The sequence below is a fragment of the Micromys minutus genome, assembly GCF_963924665.1.
Source record: "Micromys minutus genome assembly, chromosome: 9".
Taxonomy (NCBI): domain Eukaryota; kingdom Metazoa; phylum Chordata; class Mammalia; order Rodentia; family Muridae; genus Micromys; species Micromys minutus.
This window is the reverse complement of record NC_137978.1, coordinates 39,614,693-39,638,784: the sequence shown is the minus strand read 5'-3', so window position 1 is coordinate 39,638,784 and position 24,092 is coordinate 39,614,693. Positions and strand designations below refer to the sequence as shown.

Genomic DNA, 24,092 nt, shown 5'->3' with positions numbered 1-24,092 from the left:
AAGAGCCTAAGAGACACTCCCACTTCTCCCTGCCCAATGTAGTCTCTGGTCTTGGTCTCTGATTTTATGAAACTCTGATTTCATCTTTCTGTTCTAAAACTTTCAGGGTTAGATGATGCCTGCAGGTTAAGGCCAAAACTGGTTCAACTGGCATCCAAAGTTCTTTGCATATTGGTTTTATTCTCCCTCATTAATCCACCACCCAGACATCTTAATCTAAAAAGACCCGTTCCCACACATGCTGCATTCCCTCCTACAACATGAAGTCTCTCCTACTTCCTGACCACCACACCTGTAGTACCCAGCCTCACCTTCTGCCTTCCCATTCACAAGGCTCTGCTCACCCACAAGAGCCTTCAGTGGGTGTCTCTGTAAATTCAGAGAGCCCTGTCTGGCACTTTAAGAGACATTAGCAGAAACTCTCAGTCCTCAAGTCACAGTGTGTTCCAGGCCAGACCAGTTTACAGAGTATGATGAACCTGTCTCCAACGAGAGAGTGCAATGTCCGTACATAGCAGGCACTCAGACTTTGTTCTGCTCTTTCCCTTCTTCTCCATCAGTACTAACTCCCATACTGCTTGATAGCCTGTCCTGACACAGAAGTACTGGACTATACACGCCTTACAAGCTGAAGAGATGGCTCAGTTGTTAAGAGTCCTTGCTGCTCTTGCTGGGAAGATCCAGGTTTATTTATCAGCATCTTCTATGGGATCTTGTAGAGGATCTGAGTCCAGATGTAACTCACAACCACCTATAACTCTATCTCCAAGAGATCAGACACCCTCTTCTGTCATAGGATGCATCTTGCCCCAGGCACTCTCCCACTCTCCCCTCAACCTCTCTCTCTCTGCTTCCTGAATGCTAGGGAGTGAGCGAGCACCTTTCCTTTACTATGATCTTCCAATAGGATGGCTTTGCTTTACCAGAAGTATAAAGCAAATGGAAAACTAAAAAGAGAACAAAAAGGGGAGGGCAGGGAGAAATAAAGGCAGATAACCATGAAACCAAGATGAACTAAAATGAATTCTTGTTCCTGTATGTCTGTCTGTGTGTGTGTGTCTGTGTCTGGGTATCCTCAACAGCCAGAAGGAATTGGGTCTCCTACAGCTGGAGTTACAGGTGGTTGTGGAGTGTCCAAGACGAGTGCTGGAAACTGAACTAAAGTCCTCTATGAGAACAGTAAGTGTTCTCAGCCACTGAACCATCTCCTGGCCCACTTTAAGTTGTTTCCCTCTGGGGTTTTCTCATGATGATTAAAACAAACAAAAACAAACAAATTTGCTGGGCAGTGGTGGCAGTGGTGGCACATGCCTTTAATCTCAGGATTTGGGAAACCTTAGAAGCAGGTGGATCTCTGTGAGTTTGAGGCCACCTGGTCTACAGATCAAGTTCCAGGATAGCCAGGGCTACATAGAGTAACTCTGTCTCAAAAAACCAAACCAAACCAACCTTAACATGCTCCCAAAATAAAAAATGAAGATTTCCTTCCAGAACTCTTCTTATTGTTGTCTGAAATAGAGTCTTGTGGTGGACAGGAGACTGGCCTCAAACTTACAAATTCACTACATAGCTGAGGATGGCCTTGAACTCCTGATCCTTCTGCTACCTTACAAGTACAAACCACCACACCTAGCTCCTAGAACTTTTACAGCACAATATTAGGGTCCACAGATCACAGTCATTGCTTAATAAATTACAACTGCTAATAATAATTGTGGCACATTCTGAGCCAAACGGTAAGACTTTGAACTCCACACAAACCTCCGACTTCCCACTTTTCCTCTTCAGAGGACACCTTTAATTAATTATTTTATTATGATATTATGCTATTGCATAAAGCCATTTCCATGAATGTATACGATGCTGCACTTTGAGCACACACACCCAATGCCCACCCCCTCAGTCCCTTTCAGTCCCCTAGACAATTTCACTTCTACTTGGGGTCTGTTATTACCATCTATACACACATGACTCATCCACATAAATCTGGGAAGCACAAACAACAACAAAGCCCAGGGAATTCTTTGTGTGTGTTTGGTGCTGTGTGTGTCCTTTTTGAGATAGGATCTCTCAATGACCTGAAGCTTATGGATTAGACCAGACTGTCCCGTGAACCCCAAGGATTGTCCTCTCTCTTCCTCCCCAACACTGAAATTAAAGGGCATGGCACCAACCCAGCTCTACGATGGGTGCCAGAGATCCAACACGTGCTTATGCAAAAGAACCTTAAGCACTGAGCTATTCCCCAAACCCCAATATTTATTTTCCTGAGACTGAAGTAATTCCACTTAATATGACCATTTCTTGCAGCAGGTTGGCCTTGAACTCCCAACCCTTCTGTCACCATGCCAGGCTTTAAGTTTTATTTTTATAGCAAAGAAAAACCAAGTGTTTACTGGTACCCAATACACAAAGCTAGTACTTTAAAAAAAGATTTATTTATTTTATGTATATGAGTGCTCTATCTGCATGTACACCCGCATGCCACAAGAAGGCATCGGATTCCATTACAGATGGTTGTGAGCCACCATGTGGCTTTGGGGAATTGAACTCAGGTGGCCAGTAGTTCAGCCATCTGAACCCCTGAGCCATGTCTCCAGTCCAGCTAGGAGTTCTTGAGTGAATTTAATAACACAGGGCACCTGGCATTAAAAAGAATGCAAAGAGCCCTTTGTTACCCTTTGAGCCTGCCCACCAATCCAAACAGTTTGGATTGTTTGGGCTTGTTTTTTGTCTTTTCTGAGAAAGGAACTATGTATTAAAAAAAAAAAAAAAAAAAGTACCACAAAACCAGGCCTGGCAGTACATGAATGCTATTTTAGCCCTTGGGAGGTGGATGCGGGAAATAAAGATTAAAATGTTTAAATGGGTGTGGGGGAGGACAGAAACTCCAGTCTAAAAACCACGTTCTTTTCTCTGAGTCTTGAATTCAAAATCTGGTTTGTTCCCAGTACAAATCCAAGTAGGTAAACAAGGACTATAAACAAGCAGCCAAGCTTTCGAGGAGAGACACTGGAACAGTCACTTGACAACTGGCCAGGGATGAGGGGCTACTGGAGATGACTTGACTTTTCCTCCAAGCTCTCTCTTTTCAGCTGGCCTTCAGCAAAGTGTCTGTGGTCTGGTGATAGGGCCAAAAGAGAAGTGGAAAGAACAAGCCAGGAAGCAGGGTTGGGAAGGTGGGGGTGGCAGGGGTGCAAAGCAGTTCACAAAAGGAAAGGAAGGAGGCATGCTGCATGTGAAGACTAATTTATAGTTTCCTCCGCTCAACCAAAGGCAGACATTTCTTTTCCCGTTAGACAGGGCCTCAAGCAGCCCAGGTGGACCTCGAACTTCTGACCCTCCTGCCTTCACTTTCCAAGTGTTTACAATTACAGGCCTGAGCCACACCTTGCTGGCTCAGACAGGCTCCCCACCACCACTCATCCCTAACCAAAACCATGCCAAGAACAGCAAGTTCAAAAGTTCAAGATCAAGCTTATAAAAATGGAGCCAGGGCTAAAAAAATAGCTCTTGTTGCTGAACCTGATAATCTGAGTTTAATCTCCAGGACACACATGGTAAAAAGAGAGAATCTCCACACTTGCCCCATGGCACATGAATGCGTGTGTGCATGTGTGCATGTGAGGCAGATAAACAACATTTTCAGAAATTCAGCCTAGTAATGGTAAAACACTCCTTTAATCACAGCATTGGGAGGTAAAGACAGATGGGCCTCTGTAACTTCAAGGTCAGCTAGGGCTAGTAGGTGAAGACCTTCTTTCAAAAGAATGTTGTCAGTGAAGAGGTAAAAAGGTACAGGGATTTTTCCAGAAACAATAAGCAACATCTGAAGTGAATAAAGACCAGTCATGGTTAGGGTGAATAGAGGCCGGCTGTGGTGGATGCCTGAGCCGGCACTAAGGAATCTGAACTCTATCCGGTGGGCACTGGGGTGTAAAGCAACCCTCACCCCAGACACAGTGGGATGTGTTAGGAAGTGTGCACTAAAGAGGAAGAGGGGAATTTAAGTGCAGGTAGAAAGGCAAGGGCTGGAACAGGAAAGCAACAGTCTAGCTCGAACAAGGTAGGTTGATGATCAGAACTGACAAATGAAAAAAATCAAAGGAGGGGGAAATTAGTACAGAGCCACTGCTACTGTCTAAGTAAGAATGCCAGACAGTGGTGGCACACACCTTTAATCAAAGCACCTGAGAGGCAGAGGAGTCAGATCTGAATTTGAGACCAACTTGGTCTACAGAGCAAATTCCAAGACAAAGAAATCTTGTCTCAAAAAAAAAAAAAAAAAAAAAGAAAGAAAGAAAAAAAAAAGAAAACCCTCAAAATATAGAGATTTTGTAATGGGAATAGACAAGAGACAATGCTGCAATTAAAAACAATGTTGCTTACCAGATGGGGGGGGGGGGGAGGGAGAAGTTGAGACATTGTAACATATACCTACAATCCCAACATGCTGATGATGATGCCTGAGACAGATTTACCATGAGTTCAAACTAGCCTGGGCTACATAGTGAGCCAGGGATTAGCCTGGGCTATCCTATGAGATGTTTGTCTGACAAAGAAAAACATAACAGAATAAAACAGGGGCCGGAGAGATGTTAAGAGCACTGGCTGCTCTTCCACAGGTCCTGAGTTCAATTCCCAGCAACCACATGGTGGCTCACAACCATCTGTAATGGGATCCAGTCCCTCTTCTGGTGTGTCTGAAGACAGCTACAGTGTATTCATATACATAAAATAAATAAATCTTAAATAAAATAAAACAACCATGGCTTTCAGTGGTTGCACTGAAGGAAAAGAAACTAGTGACATGAGGGGGAAGAGAATGACAGCAGGCAGAACAAAAGCTTTATAATCGGGCTGGAGAGATGGCTCAGTGGTTAAGAGCACTGACTGCTCTTCCAGAGGTCCTGAGTTCAATTCCCAGCGACCACATGGTGGCTCATGACCATCTGTAATGGGATCTGATGTCCAGAATCTTCTGATGTGTTGATATAAAATAAATAAATCTTATTTAAAAAAAAAAAAAAAAAAAAGCTCTGTAATCCCAGCAGGTGGGAGGTGTAGGTAGGAGGACCAAGAGTTCATGGGCATTCTCAGGAGCTCAAGCCTAGCCTGGGCTACGTGAAGCTCCATTCCCAAAAAAAGGGAGGAGAGAGACAAGAGGGTAAAAACTTAGCTGAGTGTGGCAGCACATTGCATCATGTGTCATCCTGGGGTTTGGAAGGCTAAGGCAGAAAGGATCTGCAGCTCTCAGTGGAATGAAGTCTAAGCTCTTGTGGGTAGACATATGCATCCGTTTCCCAAACAAAAGTGCCCCTAAGTCAGCATTTCTCCTTCCAGGAAGCAAATTTCACTCCCATTTTACAGATGTAAGAATTTACTCCTGTTTCAGAGGCTGGGGGAGGAGTTGGATCAGTAGGTAAGAGCACTTGCTGAATGAATATGAGTTTAGATCCCCACACCCACATAAAAACACAGGCTTGGCTGTGTGTGTTGTAGGTCCAGCACTAGCAAGAAGGGGTTGGGGGCACAAGAAGACAGTTGGGACTCAATGGCCACCAGCCTAGCAGAAAACCAGTGAAGCTCCAGGTTCAGTGAAAGCCCTTTGTGTCAAGAAATGAGGCAGAAATCGAAAGAGGAGGGTACCTCACACCCTTTTCAAACCTCCACACACTGACAAAGACATCTGCTCACCCACACAGGAACACACACAGGCACACACCAAATAGTCACACAAAGAAAAAAAGAAAAAAAAAGAACAATCAAAACAGGTTACTTGTTGAAGCACGTTTTTCATTTTTCAAATACTCAGGCCACAGACAACACACACACACATACACACACACACACACACACACACACACAATCAAAATGCCAAGAATGAAAGTCTCTCTCCTGTTAAAATTTGCTAACTTCAGTCCATAGATGGATCACCAGTAAAGTCTACAAAATTATGAAAGGATTTCTTCCGCTCTTTTTGCCAGGGCTGGGGATTTGGGGACCTTACATACACAGCAGGGATCTGTGTAGCTTCCCAAGTGGTGGATGGGATTACACTCAGGAGCTACCATGCCTGGCTACTTTTGATTTGTTGGGATTTTTTTTCTTTTTTGAGTTGTTGTTACAGTATATTTTAGGCAAAGGAACAACAACCCACACAGAGAATCAGAGTCTCTGTCCCAACACTGCCTTTCCTCTAATAAATAGTGATGCTTCCTCTTCCTTGGCAGGCCTTGAGGATTTCTGCATAAAGCTCCTCTCCTAATTGAGTGTCCGTGGGTCCAGACAAGACAGTCCAAAACCAACTATTTTGGTAAGAAAACAATTATTAAGGAGGAGGTTTGCCTGTTGTAGAAGCAGGAGGTTGAATGGGACAAAGGAGAAAATGGAGACAGAAACAACAAAAGGAAGAAACTGACTATCTTTTTGTTCTGTTTAAAAGAAACAAGTGACTCAAATAAATTCATTTGCTTAGGAGCCTGAAGGACTTCCTACAGCAGCTGACAAAGATGGGCAGTGTTTCCACCTCTAAGATAAACAAAAGGCAAATTCATCTTCCCCACGATGAAAGACTATCGGTCACACAGGTTTTACTTATTAATACAGACAAAGCCAGATGAAAGAAGAAGAAAAGCAACCCACAGGCTATTTTTCTAACGTTCTCTCTCGGGCTCCAGCTCTGGTGATGTAGGTTAGCCTTCATGCTACCCTGAGATATAAATAGTAGTCATTTCCTTTCACAGGCCACGCAGAGTTTAATGCTTTGCTTCCTGGGTCCAGGGGAAAATATTCGTAACATACTCCAGTGAGAATTGGGTTGCAGAGCTAGAGAGAAAGCTCAGTCAGTAAGGTGTTTGCTGCATAAGCGTGAAGACCCGACTTCAACCCCAGCACCCACGGAAAAAGCCAGGAGCAATTGGTTTTCACCTGCAATCCCAGGACAGGAGAGGCAGAGACAGGATGAGTCCTGGGACTCTATAACCATTCAGTCTCGATTAATCAGAACTGCAGACCAATGAGAGACCCCATCTCGAGAAACAAGCTGGATGGCTCCTAGGGAACAATACCTAAGATGACTTATGGCTTCCAAATACACATACACACACACACATTTGACTTACTAAAAAGCTGCCTAACTTTGAATCAGCTAGAAGAAAAGAAATAGAACCTGCTTCAAAACACCAAAATTTGTTGGGTGGTAGTGGTGCATTCCTTTAATCCCAGCACCCAGGAAACACAGGCAGGCCAATCTAGGTAAGTTCCATGCCAGCCTGATCTACAGGGTGAGTTCTAGAACAGCCAGAGTTACACAGGGAAACCCTGTCTCGGGGGAAAAAATTGTTATTACTACTTTGTTGGTTTTTGAAATTACATTTATTTATTTATTATGAATTGTGTGTGGAAGTCAGTGTGTGGTGTGAAAAGGCACATGTATGGCATGTTGCACGTGTGCCAGTCAGTTCTCTCCTTCTACTGCATAAGTTCCAGAAGCCAAACTCAGGGCATCAGGCTTGGGAGCAAGTGCTTTTACCTGATGAGCTAATTTGCTAGACCCCAGAGCTCATTACTGCCATTTGGTTAAATTAGCCCACGGGATTTCAGCTGTTCCCTTTCCCATGTATCCTCCAGAATACTCCAGGACTCTGTCATGAACCCAGACTGAAATGCTAGGGAACGTTTTTCAGAAGGACTTGGATGATACTGAGCCCAGGGCAGCATCTCCAGAGGGGCTGTATGAGTTACAGAGCCCTTAGGCTGAGAGACAGCAATAATGAGCCATTTCTCCCAAGCCAAACTCTGTTCCTATTAAGGAAGAAAAGAGCATCCCAAAGTTAAAAGCAATCAAATAAGTAACAAAGCAGAACACGGCTACTGTCTGAAAGAGCGACCAGTCCAAAATCAAAATAAGACCATAATTTTCCAGAAACCCAGAGCACCAGCCACTGTGATTCCACACTACAGCCCAACTCATCACCCTGAAGACAGACTTAGTCAGAAACTAGCTCTATTTCTTTCTCCTACTACATTCCCACCAAGCCACCCAGAAACTCTTGTTTTAACCTTTGTGTGATGAGTCTGCATGTGGATATGCACTTTCCACCTGCCCAGAGACAAAATCCCTTATTTATCCCTGAATACAGCAAGGTAGGTGGTCTTCCAGCTTCCAGAGATTCTCCTGCCTCCGCCTCCCATCTCACCACAGGAACCCTGAGATTACAGATGCTCACCATAGGGTGCCTGGCTCGACAGGGGATCCAGGAATATGAACACAGATCCTACTTGTGAAGTAAGCACTTCACTCCAACTGAGGTGTCTCCCCAGCCTCACCTCAGCACTTTAGAATTCAGAATGGGATGAACGCCAGAGTCAATTTGCCCCCACTCAGACCTTCAAGATGCTTTTGTTTGCCCTACATCATGCCGCCAGATTGACCCTATGCCCCCTCAAGCTCTATTTATACACTAGCCTAGCAGACCTGTCTTCATCTGAATGTCAGCTCCTGAAGAATAGTTGTTTATCTATTGTTGTTGGGGTGTCTGTGTGTTTTAATGAGATGGTGTTTCACTTCATGTAGCCCAACTGGCCACTGGCCTTGTGCTCACTGGCATACCTAAAAGATGACTCTAAACTCCTTGTTCCAGGCATCTGCGACTGCACCTGGCTACCAACCACACCGGGAAGCAGCATTTTGCCTTGGGTTAGTTCCCCAGGTTTTAGGGAAGTGGGTTTTTTGATGGTCTACACAAAAGAAGAATCAAAATCCACTACTTGTTTCCACTGGGGCTGGATCTACTGGTGTATCCAGAGGTGGTTCAAAGAATTCCTTCCATCTCTTAAAGAAGTGACTCTCTGTTGAGACCAGAGAAACTCTGGAATCAGAGCTCACCCAAACAGAAATGGGGGCTTGGTTTGGTACCATCCTTTCCAGCTTTAACAGCGGCAACTTGGCGGTTCCATAATCTCGTATATGATTGGGCATTATGATGGGGATGAATCTTTGGAATCAAAACATCAAAGCAAAATCTTGACAGTAATTCCTCTCCAGGATGTGGCCAGCTTTTCCTTTGTGAAACGAAATGAATGCTCTGCGACCCGTGCACAAATTTCACCCTGGGGCAGATAACTCTTTTCAGAGCTGGCTGCCCTGAGTTCTCATGGTCTCTATCTCTCTACTGGAGGCCCAAAAGAGCTCCCAATAGCCCAGCTCAGGCATATGGGCAGAAGGCAGAAGCCACCTCCTTGTGCCTGTTCTCTACTTAACTGCATTTCTAGTAGCCTTGTTGTAAAGGGCAAGAGCCGATGTTAATCTTAAAACACTCACCAGTCCCGGTACCACAAACCAGAAGAAGCTCATGGAAACTGAAGCAACAGCTGTGGGAGTGAGCTACGAGATAAGCCCAAGAAAGATGCACACACTATCTACACCATCAAGGGCTTCGGTGGCATCTTGTGGTAGTTTCGAGGAAGGAAAGGCTGAGGAAGTCCTCTGCCGCCTAGTTTCCTCTCGGTTTACAAACTCTTGCCCAACGTATCATCACCTTGCTCCAACTCCTCATACTTTTCAAGCCTCATAATTGCCAACGTCCTGCCCCATACTTGACAAGGCTACTTGACGGACTTTCGTTGCTAGCAAAGGACGGGCAAGAATGGCAGAAATGGGTACTAGTGATTGCGCCAAAGCCCTCAGGGGCCTGGTGCTTCATGGACAACACCCTGAGGAAAACAAACGCCAGGGAGCCCTAAATCACAAGGCTGACCTAAATTTCAGCTCCAAACACCTTTCTCCCTCTGCAAAGGACAATACCTCGTTCAACAATTAGCCTTTGTGTTGCACATTACACCAAGGAATAAGTGACAAAAACCTAGTTGGGTTAAACTTTTAACCTCATCCCCCCGAGGGCCTCCCCAGTCCCACCGTAGCCAGGGCTCCCTGAACTCCAGCTACGTGCATAGGCCACTCTGTCCCAGCGGCTGTAGAGCGCAGAGTGCTAGCACACACCACGCCTCATCCGAAGACAGCTCTGTCACAGTCGCGCACACCCCCACAGACACCACCCTCGAAAGGCCAGGACTGAGGAACTACTACGGCCAGAGAAACCGAAAGGCCAAAGGGAATAAGCAAGCAGTACGAGTACCCAGCCACCAACGGGGCTTCCCTAACCCCTCTCTCTGCCTTAGGATTCCCCATTACCCGCTGGTCACCGGCCTGTTGCCCTCACGCCTGGCGGACAGTAACTTCCCAGCAGAACTCGAGCCACAGCATCCCCGCCTCCCCGAAGGCCAAGACCTTGACCTTCGCCCCCACGCAGCCATCTGCCGACCCGCCAATCCTCCCGAAAGCCCAACACCATAGCCTCGCTCAGCAGCGAGCGACCGACCTGCACAGTCGCGCTCCCGAGAGCCTCCGCCTGCCGACATTTCCCAGTCAGCTTCCTCAAGCGCTTCATCCCGCCGCCAGCCGCGCGCGTTCCTTCCTCGCACAAGCCCGCCCTCATGCACCTCCCCGCCAATAGAAATTCCGGTTCCTTAGTGGCTCCGCCCCAAAGCCAAATGTAGTCAGGGTCCTTGAGGCAAGACATCCTCCAATCCTCGTCTTGCATTTCGAGACTGATACCTGCCTCCTCCAATGGGCGCGAACCCACTCCGGGTACCCGGGTCCGAATTCCACTCGCGCGGTATTGGCAACTCGGCATCGGGCTCCGCACATCGGTGTCTGGACAGCCATAGGAACTCAGGATCCCGAGTCTCAGGGTCGAAACCTGTGGCAGGCACAGTGAAACACGACTGAGCCACGGGGTTGAAAAGCCAGCTGCACTTCTTTAAGATTGTATGTGGTGGAGACTCCCAAGCCCGCTTTTGCTTCTGCTCAGCTTGTATCTGAAATCCACATGCAATTAACAGAAGTGAAGACCAAAGTGCTCTGCCAAAGCAGGACTGCTTCATTATCCAACAAGCTTTATTAGGTGGAGAATTATTACCCTAATTTTATAGAGGAGGCAACTAAGTTCAGAAAGGATAAATGCAAGGTCACAAAGTGGAGACTTAACCAGATACCAGCACTAAAGAACAGGCTGGGAGATTTAACTTCCTCCATTCCTTCATCTGAAACTTTCTGGCCACTACAGACAAACTGGAAATAAGCTATATTTCATATGTTATTTAATATACTATTATGACAAGCCCTCTGGTGGTTGGGGAGGAGTGCTTACCTAGCATGCACCATCATGCTATGGGTTGGATACCCAGCACCACATAAAACTGTGGGGGGTTAGGGGTGTACAAATACCCATAATTCCAAAACTCAGGAGGTAGAAGTGGGAGGGCCAGAAGTTCAGCATCAGCCTGAGCTACACTCATGTAATCTCAGGCTTTAGGACGAAAGAAAGATTGTAAATCCCAGGCCAGCCCCCCCCACCCCAAAAAAAAGAGGAGGAGGAGGAGAAGAAGAAAGAAGATCTTTTGGTACTCCTAACCCCTCCCCTCCAGAAGTTCCTGAGCAACCTCTGTTTCTGATTCAAACCAGTTCCCAAACTATAGCATTAACCCTTCTTGCTAAACCCTTCTTGTCCTGCCTGCTCGGCTTGTATAACTGCATGGACCAGACCCAACTGAACTGAGCTCAAGTCCTGGGTTGTGGAATGGCCAGACGTTGCTTTCAAAGGACTTCAATGTTACTTACTACTAACCTATATCCAATCTTATCCTCACAACACCCTTAGATTGTTAGGTAAGCCAGGCTTATTTCTACCATGATGTTGCCTGTGCCCTGGACAGCTCTCCGCCCGACCCTACCTGCTCTTGGGGGTTGGGAGCGAGTTGGCTCAGAGTCAGTGACAGATTCCAGGTGAGAACGCTGCAGCAGGCTCCTCTGATCACAGCTGCAAGCTCCCATTGGTCCCAAGAAAGTATTCTAAACAGCAGTTCCTGATTGGCTGACATTGTTTACACTACCAATCCTTGGTTTCTCAGGCAGTCCTCAATTAGGTCCTCCTGCTTTTGCAGCTGCATGACCCCCAGCGTTTACATAGAGGAGGCCTCCTCCGCCATTCCTGCTACACGTACAGACCAGAAAACTAAAGTCTGAAGAAGTAAAAGACCACATTCAGGTACAGAATGTGGCAGACCTGGGGTCTCAACTAAAATAGTGGCATTTTGTGGGTCTTAGAATCAAAAAACTTTGTTATTTCAACTCATAAATGGTCTCAGGGTACGTTTCTTACATTTGCTGTACCAGCTTATACAAAACACTTAAAAGACCCTCTCCTAAAAAACAAAAAAAAAAAAAAAAAAAAAAAAAACCAATATTTTAAGCTGGGAGTTGGCATACACCTCCACACAGAAGTCCACCTGCCCCCACCTCCTGAGTACTGACTGGGATTAAATGCCTTGCCATTACTAGTCTTTTTAATTGCAAAATTGAGGTCAATGGAAAAGACTGGGGTTCCTAGAGTAGGGAGGGGGGTTGTCCTAAAACTTGGGTCAGAAGCTTACTCATCAATAAAATAGGAACTCCTTACTTATTGCCCCAGAAATGAAACAAGATAACCATGGTTTGTTTTGCATCATTCTAGACGGCTAGGAAAATGTCTAGTTACAGTAGGTTTTCCGTTTAAAGTGAGCTTTTTCCTTTCCTTGCCTGTTGAGTCTTGACTGAGGCACTACTTCACCCGAGGAGGAGTAACAAGGGCAGCCTTCACCTGGAGCCTCCTCCTGGCCCCTAATCCCATGCAAGTGTTCGATGGTCTTCAAGGATCTGTCCCTGCCACCCAGGTTCCTTCCTCAGGAAGTCCTGAACTGATGATCAGAGCGATAATAGTTGGTACAGAACTTCCCTACTGGTTACCCCAAACAGGATGGGGAACCCCCAAGGTAAGAGCAGGTGAGAAGTCTGCAAGACAGACACTAAAAGTGACGTATCCTCTCTCTCTCTCTCTCTCTCTCTCTCTCTCTCTCTCTCTCTCTCTTTCTCTCTCTCTCTCTCTCTCTCTCACACACACACACACACACACACACACTTGAGATATCCTTTGAGGCTGGAGAGATGACTCAGTGGTTAAGAGCACTGACTGCTCTTTCAGAGATTCTAAGTTCAAATCCCAGCAACCACCTGGTGGCTCACAACCATCTGTAATGAGATCTGATGCCCTTTTCTGGTGTGTCTGAAGACAGCTACAGTGTACTTATGTATTATAAATAAATAAATCTTTTTTTTAAAAAAAGGATTCCTTTGGCTGCCTAAGTCCTTCATTTGCACATACCATGAACACACACCCCCCTCCCTGAACAATGAACAATGTACCCAGAAACTTCAGAACCACCTCAACCTCCTGTCTCAATGGGATACACATACACCCATCTCTGAACAATAGTATTAGTTTCCCTACCTGTGAACTCAATCAAATTTAGACAGCTTTCATTTCACTCCTATTCCCAGTAAATCTATGTCTGAAGAACAGAAGGTCTGATCTGGCCTGAACTAGTTTGGATAAATGGGAAGTCAGGCAAAATTGTGTTCTCTGGTAATATTTTAGGGGAAATTTCTCTATTTGCCACTTTATGCCTATGCATAATTAGGAATGCTTATGATTAAAATCAGATGCATTATGGGAAGAGGTACATACAGTAGAAAAAAATGAATATATGACTTAACCTACCAATCGATACCAGACAGACCTCTTAGTAAGAAATCCCCTCTAACACTAGTGATACCCCAGGATCTCCCTCTGTGACTTACACTGTACCTTTGCTCCACTGACATTAGCTTACTTCTTTTGCAAATCTGTGTGAGATCTTCTTTTCAATTCTTCGGATAAGAGGCCAAGAACCTGGAAACACTCAGCCTGTACCCTGACCACAGATAAACTCTTCTCATCCACTCAGTAAATATTTATTTTATGTCTAGTACGTACAGGCAGTGTTCTGATTAGTTGGAATGAAGTAGTCAATGCAGTGCAAACTCATGGCCCTCGTGGAACCTTTGTCTCATCTGAATGATCTCCTTACTTTCTATCCCATCTTCCCAAGTCCGGTGACGACTAAATCCCTGGTCTAAGCCTCATTTAAAAAACAACAAACAACAAAACAAAACAAAAAAAAAAACCAGCCTATTTTATGGGAATGAATGTTTTGCCAGAATATATACATTTGCACCTCACATGTTAGTATACAAGGAGGCTGAAAGAGGGTGCCAAGCCCCCTAGAACTAGAGTTACAAATATAAGCTGTTATATGGGTGCTGGGAATTGAACCCAGGGCCTCTGCAAGAACAGCCAGTGCTCTTAACTGCTGAGCCAACTCTCCAGCCCCCCAAACCTTATGCTTTATGCCTGAACCACTGTGGCACCTGCCTTCTTACTGTTCCTCTGTTCTCCCTGCTCAAGGTTCTCACTGCCTGCCATACCTGTTTCACCAGTGGAGTGTCTCAAACTTTCAAATCTTACTGGGAATGTTTGGAAATTCTTTTAAGGCCTCTCCACAAGCTACAGGGCAGAGTCCAAGGACCTCTGTACTTCGTTAGTCTTCACGAGCTGCCCTTTGCTGGACTCTCTGCCACAGCTCTCTCCACACCTGTCCAAGCTGAGCAGTGACAATTACTGCTCCTATATACCTAATGCCCTTTCTCCTCCTTTTGCCTGATTTAGGGGGTTGGGAGGAGTGCTTCTTCTTCCTTATAATTGAAGCTTCAACAACACCTGCTCCAGGAAGCTTTCTCTGAACTGTTTCGACAAGAAAAAAAGCAAAAGCCAAGGAAGTTCCTGAGCAAAACCTCAGGATCCAGAGGACATCCAGGCAATCCTGGCCTCACCTAAGAGGAACCCACCCTGCCAGCTTGTTCGCCATATAGGCAGGCAGGGCCCTTGCCCTCGATAAGCCTGAGTTCCTTTATCTATATAAAGAGACACTGATAATACCAACCTTGTAAGGTATGGTAAGAATTAATGGCCTTAGAAAAGAGTCTAGCCCGGTATGGTACTAAATAGCTTTAATCCCAGCATTTGGGAGGCAGATTCTCTATGAGTTCAAGGCCAGCTGGGTCCACATAATGAGTTTCAGGACACCCAGACCTATGTGTACTGAGACCCTGTCTCAAAAATACCGAGAGAGAGAGAGAGAGAGAGAGAGAGAGAGAGAGAGAGAGAGAGAGAGAGAGAGAGAGAGAGAGAGAGGAAAAGAGGAGTCTAAAGCTTGACACATCAACTTTAAAGGCAGTGGTGGCACATGCCTTTAAACCCACTACTCAGGAAACAGGGGCAGATGGATCTCTAAGTTTGAGGCCAACATGGTCTGCAGAGTTCCAGGATAGTCAAGGACACACAGAAAAACCCTGTCTCAAAAAAAAAAAAAAAAAAAAAAAAAAAAGTTTGGATTATGGAGAATTTCAGCAATGTTAGGGATACCCAACTTATTATTATTATTATTATTGTTGTTGTTGTTGTTGTTGTTATTACCCTTGCCTACAACCACTACTAATAATCATAAATTATCTTTACTATTTTATATTTTATTTATTTACTTATTTATTCATTCACTTATTATTAACTGTTTATAGAATAGCACTTAAACCCATCCAGGGCTCCACTGGTTCTTGTCCTGATTTCCTTTTACCCCAAAGCCAGTCACTTGCCTGCACACCTAGTGAAATGCTTGGAGCTGGAAGTTAGACCCCATAGGCAGTTGTCATAGGAAACAAACCCTCCGCACATTCCCGCAGAGACCAGACATTAGCTTTAAGGGACTCCTTCAAAACGGTGCCCTGTGAGCACCTGAGCCCCAGCACCTGAGCCCCAGCACCTGAGCCCCAGCACCTGAGCCCCAGCACCTGAGCCCCAGCACCTGAGCCCCAGCACCTGAGCCCCAGCACCTGGCAGCATGAATTTGCATACTCCGTCACTGAGCCTCTGTTCTGTATACAACCTCTCCTCTGCTTGCCTGGCTGACCTCCCATCTAAACAAATTTTGTCAAATGGCACCAACTTCTTTTTTTTGGGGAGGGGGCTAAAGCTAGACTCCCCCAACCCCCAGCTGCAATGAGGAACAAAGCAGGATTTGAGCAGAATACAGTTGGCAGACTTCTCCTGCTTGTGGCTATGGATACTAGAGAATTTGGACCTCCCAGCTAACTTGGAAGAAGCCCTGAATCCTCAGAGTCACACTCAGGTTTAGGAACCAGAAACAGAAAACCAATTGCTAGCCAGGTGTGGTACACATGCTTGTAACCCCAGCACTCTGGAGAGAGGCTGAGGCAGAAGGATCAGGAATTGGAAGCAAAACCCTCATCTCAAAAAGGAAAAGCTGGAGAGATGGCTCAGTGGTTAAGAGCACTGTCTGCTCTTCCAGAGGTCCTGAGTTCAATTCCCAGCAACCACATGGTGCCTCACAATGAGACCTAATGCCCTCTTCTGCCTGCAGGATGTATGCAGGCAGAATGCTGTATCCATAATAAATAAATAAGTAAAAAAAAAAAAAAAAAAAAAAACCTGTGGCCAAAAAGAAAAGGGGTGGGGGAAGCAAACACAGTAGCTGGCTGGCATCCCAGAGCACTGTGACTCTGCCAGAAGCCTCGAGATGGTACAGAAATGGTATTGCATGATCCCCAGTGGGATTGGAAAGTCAACTATCATTACTGAGAGCGTAGGGCAGTGCCTCCAGCCAACACAGTCTTTCCAGGAAACCTGGCTTTTACCTACCTGGACAGGCTCTGGCAACTTCCTGGAGGAACGTTCTGGTGTGTGAACCAAAGGGTAGTTGGAACACAAGCTTGAGTTCAGATGAGCTCATTTGTACCGTCACATCAGAGCCTGTAGTGAGGAGGCAAGAAATGAGGCCACCAGGAGCTAAATACTGAAATGAATTAAGAGTGGACTCTGGGGGCTGGAGAGATGGTTAGGGAGCACCGACTGCTCTTCCAGAGGTCCTGAGTTCAATTCTCAGAAACCACATGGCGGCTCACAACTGTCTGTAACCCTAGTGCCAGGGGATTCAACACCCTCACACAGACATACACAAAGGCAAAACACCAATGCACATAAGCTAAAAATAGATAATTTTTAAAAAAAGAATGGGTTCTGCCTGGCAGTGGTGCACACCTTTAATCCCAGGACTCAGGAGGCAGACACATCTCTGTAAGTTCAAAGTCAGCCTGGTCTACAGAGCAAGTTCCAGACCAGCCAGAGCTACACAGAGAAACCCTGTCTTGAAAAAAAAAAAAAAAACACTAAAAGGGCGCTGGAGAGATGGCTCAGGTGTTGAGAGTGCTGGCTGTTCTTCCAAAAGTCCTAAGTTCAATTCCCAGCACCCACATGGTGGCTCACAAGCATCTGTAATGAGATCTGATGCCCTCTTCTGGAATGCAGGCATATATTTAGACAGAATAGTGTATATATAATAAGTAAATAAGTCTTTTTTTTTAAAAAAAGAAAAAAGAAAAAAAAAACAACAAAAAGGAATCTTTAAAATGGCAAATCAGAAAGTCCAGGCTTAGGCTGGAGAGGTGGCTCAGTGGTTAAGAGCACTGACTGCTTTCCCTGAGGTCCCAGAGTTCAATTCTTAGCACCCACATGGTGGCACATAACCATCTGTAATGGAATCTGATGCCCTCTTCTGGTGTGTGTCTGAAGGTAGTGACAGTGTACTCATATACATAAGATAAATATGTTAAATATATATATTAAAAAAAAAAGAAAGTCTAGGCTTGGGCTAGTGAAATGACTCAACAGTTAAGAACCCTGGCTACTCTTACAGAAGTCCTGAGTTCACTTCCCAGCACCCACATCATGGTTCATGACCACCTGGGGTCTGATGGCATGTAGGCAGGTACCTGCAGCAGAACACTCCTACATTTGGGGAGGGGGAGACCTGTGATTGGAATGTAATGTGGACTTGAAAAAATAAATTAGAAAAAAAAGAAAACCTAGGCTCCTAATGCTCTGACCCTAAGCTGGTGAAACAGCAAAGGAGCTCATCCAAGCAAGCAGTGTCTCATTTTGTAGAGAGGAAAGTCCAAAGCTCTGAATGTTAATCAGCCCCCTCAGCACTGTACCAGGTGGAACTGGCAGAGACAGGTTCTCCAGTCCTGAGAGTTGAGGAGCATGCAGAAGTGCAGTGCCTGACAATCTGCTGGTCCACGGTAGAGCCAGGCACTGAGAACGCCATGATGAGGAGAAAAGACTATGCATAGGAGATGAGAGATGTCACAGCTGACAGGTGTGACACTTGCAAGAGCAGGGGACCCCGGGACAATTGGAGATGGCTCAACAGGTAAGTATTTGCTGCCAAGCTTGGACAAGTTGTCCTTTGACCACCACACAGACACTGTGGTTTACACATGGCATGCATGCACACACACACACACACACACACACACACACACACACACACACTAGTGTGATAAATTTTTTTTTATTAAAGATAGGTTTATTGGGAAGCTGCTCTCAGGTAGGCAAGTTCATTGGCTCAAAGGACTGGGGCCAGGGGAATCACCATGGGGGAAAGAATTTGGAAGTGAAAGAGGAAAAGGGCATGCACACAGAGATTAGACGAGAAGAGCATGTGATAATCTTTTCAAGAAAAGAGAACTGACTGGGTGGTGGTGGCACATGCCTTTAATGCCAGCATTCAGAGGCTAGCCTGGTCTACAGAGTTAATTCCAGGACAGCCAGGGCTACATGGAAAAACCCTCAGAAAACCAAAAAGAAGAAGAGGAGGAGGAAGAGGAGGAAGAGGTGGAGGAGGAGGGAGAGAAGAAATTGAGAAAGAGGAGGAAGAGGTAGAAGATGAGGAGGAGAAAGAGGAGGAGCAGCAGGAAGAGGAGGAGGAGGAAGAGGGGGAGAAGGAGGAAGAAGAGGAAGAAGAGGAGGAGGAGGAAGAGGAGAGTGACAACTTGTGGTGTCTGAGGTGATGGAGCCCACCTGGAGGACTTAACCACACTGACAAGTGGTTATTGATGAAAAACAGCTGGTAGAGGGGGTAGTGTCTGATTCTTTCAGGGTCTTATTCACCACAGTATGGATATCAGGAAAGTTTTCTCAAGAGCAAAATTCCAGAAGCTAGATTTTTCCTCCTACCAAGTGGATTCAGGGGCATAAACACAGAAGGTTGGGTCTTGAAAGCAAGCACCTTTCTCCCTCAAGCTGTCCCAGCAAACCAACAGCTTTCTTTTTCACTTGATGGCAGTCTATAGCTGGCCTAGAACTCACTATGTAATATAGACTGACCTCAAACTTAAGGCAATCCCCCTGCTCTGCCTCCCACTTGCTAGGATTTCAGGCACCCAGCTTCACACCCACCCAGGTGTGCTCTCATTCATCTTTCTATCTTTGGATCCTGTCCCACTGACCCAACAGGGACCCAGATGGACAGGACTACTCACCAAGGATGTAGAGTTCACCATCTGGGGACACTGGGGGAGGGAAATGAGAACATATTTAGCGACTAAACAGCCCTGTCCCACCCACATTGTCCTCCATTGCGACCACCCTCCCTACAGTGAGGGCAGAGATGGAATTGGGGGGCACCCAAAGGAGAGTAGTTCATACCACCCGACCCAACTAGCACCTTCTTCCAGCATAAAATCTTTTGAGAGTGGCACTATCTGGTCCAGAGATACATCGTCTCCTGTGATGGCCATCCTCCGGTGTGTATACAGGAAGAGACTAAGGGCAGAAATGAGTAGAAGGCACAGCTTAGAGTGCTTGTGGTCACCTGTGGGTCCCTAGAGCGTGGCTTGCAGTGTCCTGGCCATAGGCATGTCTCGGGCCCTTTCCGTCCATAGTGTCCAGGGAAGCTGTAATTTATGGGTGATAACATCAAAGAATAACTCCTCACAGTTAGAAGAAAAACCACTTTGGTGCTATCTAGATGTGTGTGACAGGAAGTGTGTCTTTATACAGTCCCTTCATGTCCCTGCACATCGGTTTCCCTATCTATCAAATTACAGCGGCAGATTAGAAGATATGGAAAGTCCCCTCCTCCTGGCTCTGAGAGCCTGAGGTTCACTTAAGCTACAAGACCTTTGCAGGTATTACTTACCTCTTCTGCTCCTGTGAAACAGGCACAGTCACCAGGCAAGATTTAGTAAGCACTTTGTTTCCAACTTAGAGGAAACAAAGTATCTCCACCTAGCTCTGGCTGTATTGAAACTCATTATGTAAGCCAGGCTGGCCTCAAATTCAGAGATCTGCCAGCCTTTGCCTCCCAAATGCTGGGCTTAAAAGCCTGTGCCACCACTTCCAGCCATTGGTCTCTCTCTTACAAGTTTTAAAATTCCATTGTGTATGTGGCATATGTGCTTGCTAGTGTGGATGTGTACACTCATCCACATGTGTAGTCATATATGTGTGCACATGCATGTGGAAGCCACAGGTTGATCTCAAGTATTCTTCCTCGGTTATTCCACTTAAAAAATTAATTGTTCTTTAGGTTTATTTATTTTATTTTATGTGTATGAATATTTTGCCTCCATGTGTGGATGTGAACCATCTCTGTGCCTACTGGCTTTGACAGAGGTCAAAAGAGGGTGTCAGATTCCATGGAACCGGAGTTACTGATGACTGTAAGTCACCATGTAAGTGCTAGGCACTAACCTGTCCTCTACTCGAGCAACAGGTAACAGGTGCTCTTAACCTCTAAGCCACCTCTCCAGTCCCCACACTTTTTTTTTTTTTTTTTTTTTTTTTTTTTTTTTTTTTTTTGGAGACAGAGTATCTCAGCAAATCTGAAACTCATTGATTGAGTTAGACTATCTAACCCATGAGCTTCAGGGACCCTCCTGTCTCTCTACCTCTCCTAGCTTCTTTAAGATTTACTTTATCAAATCCCAGCAACCACACGGTGGCTCACAACCATCTGTAATGAGATCTGATGCCCTCTTCTGGTGTGACTGAAGACAGCCACGGTGTACTTATACATAATAAATAAATATTTTTAAAAAGAATTACTTTATGTTTAGCTGTGTGTGTGTACATGTGTGTGTGTGTGTGTGTGTGTGTGTGTGTGTGTGTGCATCAAGTATACAGATGTTCGTGGAGACCAGAGGAGACCATCTGAACTCCTAGAACTGGAGTTACAGGTGGCTGGGAGTCAGCCAGCTGTGCTGGGAATCAAATTTAGGTTCTCTACAAAAACAAGTGTTCCCAACCACTCAGTCGTCTCTCCAGCCGTCTCTCCACCCCTCTGCTTTTAACATGGTTCTAGGGATCCAAACTCAAACTCACATCCTCAGCTTGTGTGGCAGATACTTTGCTAATTGACCCATTTCCAGCTCTTCCCCTCTCTCCTTCTCCCTTCCTCCCTCTCTGTGTGTGTGAATACACACACACACACACACACACACACACACACACACACACACACAGCACGCGCATGAGCGCGCTTGAGTTCAGAAGAGGGTTCAGATCCCTTGAAATTGGAGTCACTGGGGTTGTGAGCCTCTGGAGGTGGGTGCTGGGAACCAAATTTAGGTCATCTGCAAGAGCCATCTCTTCAGCCCCATCCCTTCTCTTTAAAAAAAAAAAAATTATTGGATATTCTCTGTATTTATACTTCAGATGTTATCCCCTTTCTCCCAATTCCATTCCCCCTCCCCCTCCCATTGCCTCCATGAAGGTGCTCTCTCTTTTGTTTTTGAGGTAGGGTCTCACTCTGTTAGCCTACGTTAGCTTAGAACTGACTATGTATCCCAGGATGGCTTAGGATTTGTGACAGTCCTGCCTCAGCTTCCAGAGGGCTGGGACTCCTGGCGCAAGCGCTCACTTCCAGTTCAACCCCTCTGGACTTTACCCTGGGTAAATGGAGCGCTGAAGAACAATTTGCCTAGGATCACAGCATCTGGATTTAAACTCGGGCACTCACAGAAGCTCAAAATCTGGCCAAGTGTGACTGACAACTGCCTCTTCTCCAAAAAGCTTCCATATCACATCTTGCTGATTATAAAAGGCTTAGAACACGGTGTTCCAAGAACACTATTATTGTGTTAATTAGTCGAGGAGACTCAGATGGAATGACTGAAGTTGAGTTGGAGGATACTGAAGAACAACCCATGGCCCACAAGCCACACCGGCAGTCTGAGCCCTACTCACGCATGCTCCTGGACGCCATTTTCCAGCCGGTAGCGCACCAGCCCGAGCAGGCGGCTTTCCCTGCTGTCTCCTTTACACAGCACACCTTGTGTTGCCTGCTGCTCAGAGTAAAGGGAAAGTGAAAGACAAAAACGAACCTCCCCATCCTTTCTCCCTTTTCCTGGAAAGCTATTTCACCTCTCTGAGTTTTCCTCATCTGCAAAATGGGTATAACAGTCCGTAGCTTCACCGCTGGTTGAGAAGAACCGAGCCAAGTGAATACATGGTAAATATTGGTTTACCTTTTCCCATATGGCTTAGAGAGAAAAAGGTCCAGACACATCCCACCTCTCAAGGCTAAAGCAGGCATGACCTGGATGGCAACCTAGAGCAGAAAAGGATATGATGACGCAGTATTCCCCCTCAACCAGGGTCTCCTGGATGGCCACAGACTGGTCCATGCTGAGCGGTCAAACCCTGGGGAAGGGCATGTGGGAGCCTCCCATGCTGTATCAGAGCTGCTTCAGGGAGCTGTGGGGATAGAAGAGGTCTTTGTAAAGGGAGTCTGGTCATCTTGCTTCTCCTTCCGTTCCTTCTCCCTTTCCTACAATGGGCCTCTCAACGTTTCCAGAAAATGGGTTTCCACCCTTTTGCCCCTTGCTGGATGTTGCCCCAGATGTTCCCAGTGGGGTTCAGTATGCTTGTTGGTCTCCTTGCTTCTGGGTATATCTCTGATGCCCTCTTCAGGGAGCAGTTGTGGTCCATCTGGCTCTTCTCTGGGAAAGGTTGGTGGTATGTCCAAATAGGGATGGGGAGACAGACTTTGCCTGAGTCTCAGCTTGGAGGGTTTTATACTAGAGAAATAACCCAGCCCCGCTGCTCTTTCCTCCGAGCCTGTAACTGTCCCGTTGCTCCTTGCCCCTCACCCCACCCAACAGGCCCCGTTGCATCAGCAGCAAGTTAGGAGTGTCCATTCTGGCACCCACAGGACAGGGACCCCAGCAACCAGCTTGCAAGTTCCCTCCCACTCTGCACCTATTTCAGACCCTGTCATTGCAGCCTACCTCCTGAGCTGTCACCGGTGGGCCTGCAGGACACCGACGTCCCAGACCAGATCAGGGACTACATTTCCCAGCGGCCCTGGCGTCACAGGACGGACGGCCAGCCTGCAAGTCCCAGCATGCCCGAGTGGATCTTGGGCGAGTAGGTGGGTCTCCCCGTCCTTACCCTATTTGAAAAGACTCTAGTACTGTATTCAAGCATACTCAGGCGTCCCAGTTCTGGGAAGCCTTTGTGAGGAACGCCTTTCTGGACCCACCAAATCAAAGGGCCAGGCGGAAGGAAGCTAGCTTTTATTTTCGAAAATTCCCTCAATTCTTCATATTCAGAAAGGGACATCTTTCCATTTTCTTGAAACACTTCCAAATAACTACCTGGCCCTGACTTGATATAAGTCACCTTCTCCACTTCCCAGGTGGAGAAACTAAGGAACAGACAAAACTCTTTGACAAAGCCTGCAGTCAGTAAGTGCGGGTGCTCAGAGGAAAGTCCAACTCCAATTCCTGTATCATTTTCCCAGCTAGGAACTTCCAAATGTTCTTCAGGCCCGTCTCTTCTGTTTACAGATGGAGCATGAAATGTGTGGCATCTTTTTCTGTGACTTGGTGATGGCTACCACCAGGCTGTGTGGAGGACTCTCTTCCTACAGCGAAGGACGATGTGGCCCTCTTGGTACTTTATTTCTTTAAAGATCTATTCATTTTTTAAGTTTATAAGTATGTGTGTGTGCTTGTATGAGTTTATGTGTACCGTGTGTGTGTGCGTGTGTGCACGCACGAGTGTGTCTGTCTGCCCAAGAAAGCCAGAGGTCATCAGATCCTCGAGGCTGATTACAGGAGGCTGTGAACTGCCTGATGTGTGCGGTGGGAACTGGGTCCCAAGAAAGAGCAATAGTGCTCTTAACTAAGGAGCCATCTCACTGAAACCCCAGGTCTTTTTGACAAGGTTTTGTTCTCAAGCTCCTTTCCCACATTC

General features: G+C 46.1%; 1 protein-coding gene across 1 annotated transcript in view; it reads right to left on the bottom strand.

The window, feature by feature from the left end:
• The window catches only part of INPP5B (inositol polyphosphate-5-phosphatase B), a 62,314-nt gene extending 40,146 nt beyond the window's left edge, over positions 1–22,168 (bottom strand). The window contains exons 1-5 of the mRNA XM_080920746.1: positions 22,080–22,168; positions 19,558–19,655; positions 19,373–19,402; positions 16,692–16,802; positions 10,623–10,763 (exon numbers count right to left, since the gene is read on the bottom strand). Of these exons, the coding sequence (XP_080776872.1) occupies positions 10,623–10,763; positions 16,692–16,802; positions 19,373–19,402; positions 19,558–19,630 (355 nt within the window). The 5' untranslated portion in view covers positions 19,631–19,655; positions 22,080–22,168. The remainder of the gene's footprint in view (positions 1–10,622; positions 10,764–16,691; positions 16,803–19,372; positions 19,403–19,557; positions 19,656–22,079) is intronic.
• Positions 22,169–24,092: the final 1,924 nt, after the last annotated feature.